The sequence below is a fragment of the Panthera leo genome, chromosome D3, assembly GCF_018350215.1.
Source record: "Panthera leo isolate Ple1 chromosome D3, P.leo_Ple1_pat1.1, whole genome shotgun sequence".
NCBI lineage: Eukaryota > Metazoa > Chordata > Mammalia > Carnivora > Felidae > Panthera > Panthera leo.
Window position 1 is genome coordinate 46,367,240 of NC_056690.1, and position 8,040 is coordinate 46,375,279.

General features: G+C 43.9%; 1 protein-coding gene across 3 annotated transcripts in view; it reads right to left on the reverse strand.

Annotated features, from left to right (window-relative positions):
* Positions 1-6,787, reverse strand: part of ANKRD29 (ankyrin repeat domain 29) — a 52,748-nt gene extending 45,961 nt beyond the window's left edge. For 2 of the 3 annotated variants that reach the window (XM_042910898.1, XM_042910895.1), the window contains exon 1: positions 6,696-6,787. In XM_042910898.1, coding sequence (XP_042766832.1) covers positions 6,696-6,716 — 21 coding nt within the window. In that variant the 5' untranslated portion in view covers positions 6,717-6,787. Of the gene's footprint in view, positions 1-5,995; positions 6,134-6,695 lie in introns of all 3 variants that reach the window. The other variant, XM_042910896.1, reaches the window with a different exon arrangement.
* Positions 6,788-8,040: the final 1,253 nt, after the last annotated feature.

The window sequence follows — 8,040 nt, forward strand, 5'->3', positions numbered from 1 at the left end:
GGCTTGCTGGTCATGATATGAAGAATAGCAACACCAACCAAGGCTGAGATCTTGCTCTTCTAGCCGGTGTGCTAAGCACTTTCACTGCTCTGATGTATTTAATTAGCAGAACAACTCCACGACATTGGTGTTTTTATTATTCCCATTTTTAGGAAGAGGAAACTGAGGCACAGAAATGAATTACTCAAGGTCATACAGTTAGCAAGTAACAGAGCCAGCATTCAACCCCATCTTTGAGTGTAGAGTCTGAGGACTTTCCCTGTGAGAAAGTCCTTTTTTTCTCCCCTTTACTTCCAGAATTTTGGCTTACACACTGCTCATTATTATACTAACGGCAATTAGTTACAGGAAGGAAGGGGAGAGGAAACACAGAAGGGAAACTGTTACTTGTACAGAACTGGAATTCTGATTAAAAGCTAATGGGGAGGGGTAGAGACTTTTAAAAGGTAGAGTTCAAAAAAGGTTTAGAATCATGTGGGTTTTGATTGTGCATTTATTAATTCAATCAAGAGAACATGAGCTTTTCTCAGTTATGAATTTCTCTGGCGTTAGAGGCCACGTTAAATAAGAAGAGAATGCAGGACTGAGAAGCCTTGCACAGAAGGACACTCTGAGATGTCACTAGCTATTCTCATCCATTGTCCCCTTTGTGCTAAGTATTTGAAATTTTCAGAATGCTTGATAAACATTAGAGAAGCCTAACCTCTGTGTTGTCAGTATTGCTACACTTCTGAAGGTGATAGGAAACTGATTTACCCCAAGCATTCTGCCTTGGAGGTAGGACCATTCAACACCAGCATTTCCAAACTCAGAACTCAAGACCAGGTGGAGAGTCTGTTTAAGACATGTATGTCAGGAATAGGCAAATATATAGAGATAGAAAGGCAGAGTAGCAGTTATCTAAAGCTGGGAAGCTAGACAGCTGGGGGCTAGAGTGACTGCTAATGGGTGATGAAAATATTCTAAACTTGATTGTGCTGATGGTTGCACAAGTCTGAATATACTAAAAAGCACTGAAATGAACACTTTACAGGGGTGAGTTATATGGTATGTGATTTGTATTTCAATAAAGCTGTTTAAAAACATGCATGGCTTTGGGGAACCTGGGTGACTCAGTTGGTTAAGCATGACTCTGGATTTTGGCTCAGGTCAATGATCTCACAATCTGCGAGTTCGAGCCCCGTGTTGGGCTCTGCACTGACAGTGTGGAGCCTGCTTGGGATTCTCTTTCTCTTTCTCTCTCTGCCCCTCCCCGCTCTCTCGCTCTCTCTCAAAATAAATGAATAAACTTAAAAGAAAACATATGTGGCTTTGTACATTTATTTTCCTGTAGCTCATCCAAATAATTTTAGCTGACTGGTGAACTGGAGCTGATGATGAGATCATCTACATACTTTCAGAACAAGGATGGAACATACAAGTGCCCATACTTTTGGCCAAGTCATGAGCAGTTTCCGTCACCAAGATGAAACATGGTATTGAGACACTTTATCCTCTTGGCTAAAACATGCTCAAGAAAGACCCAAGTATTGTTCTTGGGAAACCAATGTTTCCTTTACAGTGGTAACTTCCCTCACTGTGTTAAGAGTCTAACTCCTCAATTGTGTTAGGCTTTTGGCAACCTCAGCCCTGAAGAATAAGTCCTGAGTAGTTGAAACAGCTGTTACAAAGTCAAAAGTCAATGCACCGAGATCTGTGAACTTTATTCCACAAGGACGCCCAGACCCACCCCCTGAGTTTGCTTTTACTTTAAAAATAATTCTAACAAACATGTGTCTGTTTTCCCAACCAGAACAAATTAGAACTTGCCAATTATGAAAGACGAAGTTTACTGGAGACAGACTGATAGCAGTGATTGCTGACAGCTTAATGGAGGAAGGAGAAAACACAGAAGCAAAGAAGTCCGTGTGGTTCAGAAGCAAATAGCTCTACATGTGATTACTCTAAGTCATGAATAGGAAGCTAACTTGTGATTTATAATGCTCTGTTCATTCTCCCATAGACTCAGCTAACAATGCCAGGGCTTTTAAACAAAGGCTTTGGAGACCCAGGAATTAGGGCCTATAAGACTTTCTGAGGCCTGTGAAAATAAACTGTTAATCTCTGGCTCTAAAATCAAAGTGAATGAATAAACAGCTACAAAATGTACTGTCTTAGTCAACTCCCTTCATTGCTAAATTTGGTATTCAGAAAATATTGATGGCACATGAAAATAATTTGTAGGTCTGATTTTCTCAGTACACAAGAATTATGGGCTATATACGAAAATTGCAGAAAACTCATGGACAAATGTAAATTAAAAGTTATTCATGGCTAAGTTGTTTTTAAAGCAGTATTATAAAAACCCTTCCAAAAACGTACAATAAAAAGTCTCTATTATTGGGGCGCCTGGGTGGCTCAGTCGGTTGGGCGTCTGACTTCGGCTCAGGTCATGATCTCGCAGTCCGTGAGTTCGAGCCCCGCATCGGGCTCTGTGCTGACGGCTCAGAGCCTGGAGCCTGTTTCCGATTCTGTGTCTCCCTCTCTCTCTGACCTTCCCCCACTCATGCTCTGTCTCTGTCTCAAAAATGAATAAACGTTAAAAAAAAAAGTCTCTATTATTATCTTGGGCTATGGGTACATTTTACTACATTTGATAGGATGGTAGCAAGGGCGAGGGCCGGCTTAGGCGACTGGCCTGTGACTCTGCTTCCCTTGTCCTCAAGCCTTCCCTCAGTGCCCTTTGGAAGTCCAATTCATGGAGAATCAACTCCTCACCCTTAACCTGGCACAGAGCACTTCCTCTGTCTCCCTGCTATAAGCCCCCAGCACCTCCCACACTAGCCCTGGGGTGGAAAGTGGGGTTAGGCTCTCCTCACTTGTCTTCCAGATCCTGCCCTTCCAGTCACGTGTACAAATCTCTGTTCCTTCACAGCTCAGATCACCCCACCTTCTTGTTCTGGGCTTCACCTCACCTAGTAGCTGTCACCTCCTGATCATTCTCCCTTCTTCACTGCAAATTCTGGCACCTTCCTTTCTACCCACCCCAAATTCTGACCTTATCCTGGCCTCTACTTCACAAAACGTCGATACTGTCCCTCAACCGCACCTCTTTTCCTCTAACTCCAACGGAAGAGGGTTTCCTCCCCACCTGTCTAGTGGGAACCCCTACAACTAATGAAGTCCCATCATGCCTTCCACCTCACCAACCTCCTGAAAGCTTCATCACTCAGCTTAGTCATCCCCTCTATGGAGCCCCCTTATCATTATTTTAAATACTTACTTATTGAGGGGCGCCCGGGTGGCTCAGTTGGTTAAACGTCTGACTCTTGATTTCAATTCAGGTCATGATCCCAGGGCTGTGGGATCCAGCCCTGTGTCAGGCTCTGAGCTGAGCATGGAGCCTGCTTGAGATTCTCTCTCCTCTCTCTGCCCTTCCCTAGCCTGCATGTGTTCTCTCAAAAAATAAAATAAAATAAAATAAAATAAAATAAAATAAAATAAAATAAATAAATAATTTAAATATTTGAGATTATAGTCTACATACTAAAAAAATTCATCCTTTTAAAAGAAGCATGATTCAGTGGTTTTTAGTGTATTCCTGAGGTTGTATATTTGTCACTATTCCAGAACATTTTCATTACCCCGAAAAGAAACCTCATTAACAGAAAACCTATTAACCTATTAATCTAAAGAAACCTATTAACAATCACTCCCCATCTCCATTCTTCCCTAGCCGCAGGCAACCAAGAATCTGCTTTCTGTCTCTGTGGATTTGCCTATTCTGAACATTTCATATAAATGGGATCATATACCACATGGCCTTTTGTGTCTGGCTTCTTTTACTTAATATAATGTTTTCAAGGCTCATCCACATTGTAGCATGTATCAGTGCTTCCTTCTTTTTTATGGTTAAATGATATTCTATTGTATGGATATATCGTGGTTTGGGCTGAGGATCTGTGTCTCCCCCCAACTCATATGTTGAAGCCCTAATACCCAATGGGATACCCACAATGTGATATCACATTGGGAATTTGGAGGTGAGGCCTTTGGGAGGTAATTAGGTTAGATGAGGTCAATAGGGTAGAGCCCCATGATGAGATCAGTGTTCTTATAAGAAAAGAGAGAAACACCAGAGCTTCTTCTCTCCTTCATGTAAGGATCCAGTGAGAAGATGGCTGTTGGCAAGCCAGGAAGAGAGCTCTCACCAGACACTGAATCTACTGGCACTCTGATCTTGGACTTGCCAGCCTTCAGAACTGTGAGAAATTAAAAGCCTGTAGTTTAAGCCACCCAGTCTATAATCGTTTGTTATGGCAGCTCAAGCTAATACATACATTTTGTTTTTAATATAATTTTATTATCAATAAACAAATGATGGACATTGGGTTGTTTTCACTTTTTGGCTATTATGAATAACAAAATGAACATCTGTGTACAAGTTTTTGTGTGAACATAGCTTTTTATTTTTGGGGGGTATATATTTAGGAGTAGAATTGCTGGGTTATATGGTAACTCTATATTTAACTTTTTGAAGAACGACCAGACTGTTTCTTAATATGGCTGCATCATTTACACTCCTACCAGCAATGTATGAAGACTTGAATTTCTCCACATCTTGCCAATACCTGACATTGTCTGTCTTGTTGATTAGAGTCATCCCAGTGAGCATGAAGTGGTGTCTCATTATGGTTTTGATTTGCATTTCCCCGATGATAGTTTTGAGCATCTTTTCAGGTGCTTATTGACCATTTGTATATATTTTTGGGAGTAATGTCTATTCATCTCCTTTGCCCATCTTTAAATCGAGTTGTCTTTATTTTTTTATTATTATTATTTTTAATTTTAAGTAGTTTTCATGCCCAGCGTGGAGCTCCATGAAGGGCTTGAACTCATGACGCTGAGATCAAGACCTAAGCTGAGATCAAGAGTCAGACGCTTAACAAACTAAGCCACTCAGAGGCCCTGGTTGTTTTTTTATTGTTGAGATGTTTGTCATCATTTAAAGATGGTCAAGTGTCTACCATTTTAAAGCAAACAAACCCTTGGCCAACTCCAAATTCCTGCTTCAGCCACTGTTTCTTGCAGAACTTTTTGAAACTGTTTTTGACACTTGTGGTTTCCACCCACTCTCTTTTGAAACTATTGCAGTCTGGCTCCTGAAACTGCTCTGAGCAAGATCACCAGTGGCTGTTTTGCTACTAAATACAAAGGACACTTTTCAATTCCTAGCTTAATTTCTCTGTGGTATTTATCACTGAGTTCCTCCGCATCTGTATCGAAGGACTAGAGATCCTTGACTTAAATCAGCACATGCTTATGATTGTTCTCACAGATCTCTAGCTGCTCTCCAGTTTTCTCAATGGGTTTCTCTTATTCTGCTCATTCTCAAGTCTTCACCTTCTTCAAGATTTTGTCATCAGTCCTCTATTTTCCATTTTTACATGGTATCACTGGGCACATTCACTCTCATGGGTTTAATTACCACTTAACACAGTTCATTCCTACATCGCATCTGTATCTCCTGCCTAGACTATATACTCCTGGGCTCCCAATTTACATATCTGTCTTACTTGGACTTCCATCCATCCTTAGACTTTACATGTCCCAAACCAAACATTTTATCTTCACCTCTGTAGCCCTCCATAACTCAGGAAATAATATTACAGAATTCCACACACTAAAATTTTTTGGTCATTCATACTTGTTTACTTGCTTCCATCCCAGACAGCTGTTCACTAAGCCCCTACCATTTAGCAAGATGATCCCAGAGGTGCTCCCTTCCCAAACTGTGGCCAGTAATCTTTCTAACATGCAAATCTCAGCATATCATCCCTCTGTTTACATGAGCTACTATAAGAGATGGGATTACCCTGACTTTGGAGCCAGACACATTGCGATTTTAACGTTAACACCACTCACTGGCTGCAGAACTGTGATGAGTTAACTTCTCCACGTTCTAGTCTTCTTGTTTAAAAAAAAAAAAAAAAAAGAGAGACACACAGGAACGTACCATTTCAAGGGTCTTCCTCAGGATTCAGAAGACGCGCCCAGGTGCCTCTGGCTCAGAATCAGGCACATCAGTATATTTTAACTATTATTTTTATTAAGACCTCTCAACAGAGGCAAATCAAGTATCATCACTTTCATCCTGAAATGTGAAGATTAAATGGAATGACTTTAAACTCGTTGAAAACAAGACTCCTTTGGACACTGAAGCCTGGTAATCAATTGCAGCTCCACTCTGTGCTGATGAGCTCTCAGCTTCAGCGTCCAAAAGGTGCTCCGGAGAGGAGGCGACGGTGGTGCCACTGGCATTCCGAAATGAGGACGCAGAACCGGGAATCCTTGCCGCAGCCCGGGTCTGTCCCGAGGCGCGGCCGCAGGGAAGTGCTGACTGCAAGACTCTTCCCCGCCCCGCCCCCGCCCGTTACCCGGGCGACAGTCCCCGCCGCCCCTTCGCCCGGCCGCCAGGCTCCCAGACCCTAAGTACCGAAAGCCTTTGAGGCAGAACCCACACAACCAAAACCACAAACCACAGGAGCCATCCCAGCCAGGTCGCTTCCTCCAGTCCCCCGCCAGCACCCTGGGCGGCGCTCACTCCGCCCTGTGAGCCGCGGCGACGGCGACCCCGGGAGGTCCCCAGGTGCGGGCTCGCCGCCGCAGCTCTGCCGCCCGGCCCGGCACTCCCTCCCGGAGCTCGCGACGCTCACCTTGAAGGACATCTTGCACATGTCCGCGGCCGCTCCTGCGCAACCCGCGCGCTTCCGGCCCGGGGCGCCAGCTCCAGCCCGCCCTCCCTTCCCCGCCGCGTCCCGCAGTGGGGCGGCCTCCCGCGCCGCGCGCTCCCGCCGCCGCCGCCTCAGACTGGACCGGGGGCGGGGCCACCGGGGTGGGGCGGGGCCACCGGGGGCGGGGCGGGGCCACAGAGGGCTCGGGGTAGAGCGCTGGAGCAGGAGCATCCGAGCCTGCTGTCTGCCAACTCACCTAGCAGACGCTGATCTCCGCTGGCACTGTGCGCACCCCATACATACACGCACGCATACCACACCTGCACACCACACCCACATACCACTGCTCACACAGCCACAATCGCAGTCTCACACACACCAGTGTACAATGCTACACTGAGCACATTCTCCACCATCAACACACAGTGCTGTCCACACTCCTGTCCACGCACCCTCCCTCTTTCCTACACACAGTCCACGTACATCCTCAATGTTGCTACACATACACACACTCAAGACTCCACACATACACAGGTTCACACATAATACTCCCACACTCATATCTGCCTATACACATTACACACCCACCCCCAACCTCACACCACACATTTTCCAAAAGAACACGGTGTGCATCAGATGACTTCCAACCTTCATTATAGCACAAATATTGATAATATAGATGAAACACGAGAAAAGAATTCACCCATTGTTCTACCACCCTTTCAAGAGCTATTTTCATTTTCATTACTGTCGTTTTAGATGTTCTTTTCTTTCTCTCTCTCTTCTTTCCTAATAATCTTTTTTTGTTTGTTTTGTTTTGTTTTGTTTTGTTATGTTTTGTTTTCCTCCTGGGGAAAGAGCTGGGAAACAAGCCTTTTGATTGAATGAGTGATATGTGGTATTTTCCTTTTTGAAGGTGAAGAGCAAAATTTGAAATGTTACACATACCCCTCTTCCTTTTGATTACACCGGTTACCTCCTCCTTTTGGCCTTCCCCTTCACGGCTGGAGTGTCTCAGGAGCTGTTTGCTCCCTCACACATACTTGCTGCTGGCCCAGGGTTGGTTTGGGGGAAATAAAAGCAGAGAGTCACATTTTTTAAATTAAAAAATATATTGTTTTTAAAGCATAAAAGACAATAAAAGTCTTTTTAGAAAATTCAAATGCTAAAATAAAAGTAGCTGTCTCCCACCCTCACAAGGTAGGAATGTACTCATTCCCCACCCCCCACCTCTCTTTGTGTCTCCTTCCCTCTTCTCAACTGAATTGGTAATGAATATTTAATTCAAAAGTAAAAGATAAAAATAAAAAATAAAAGCTCATGATGA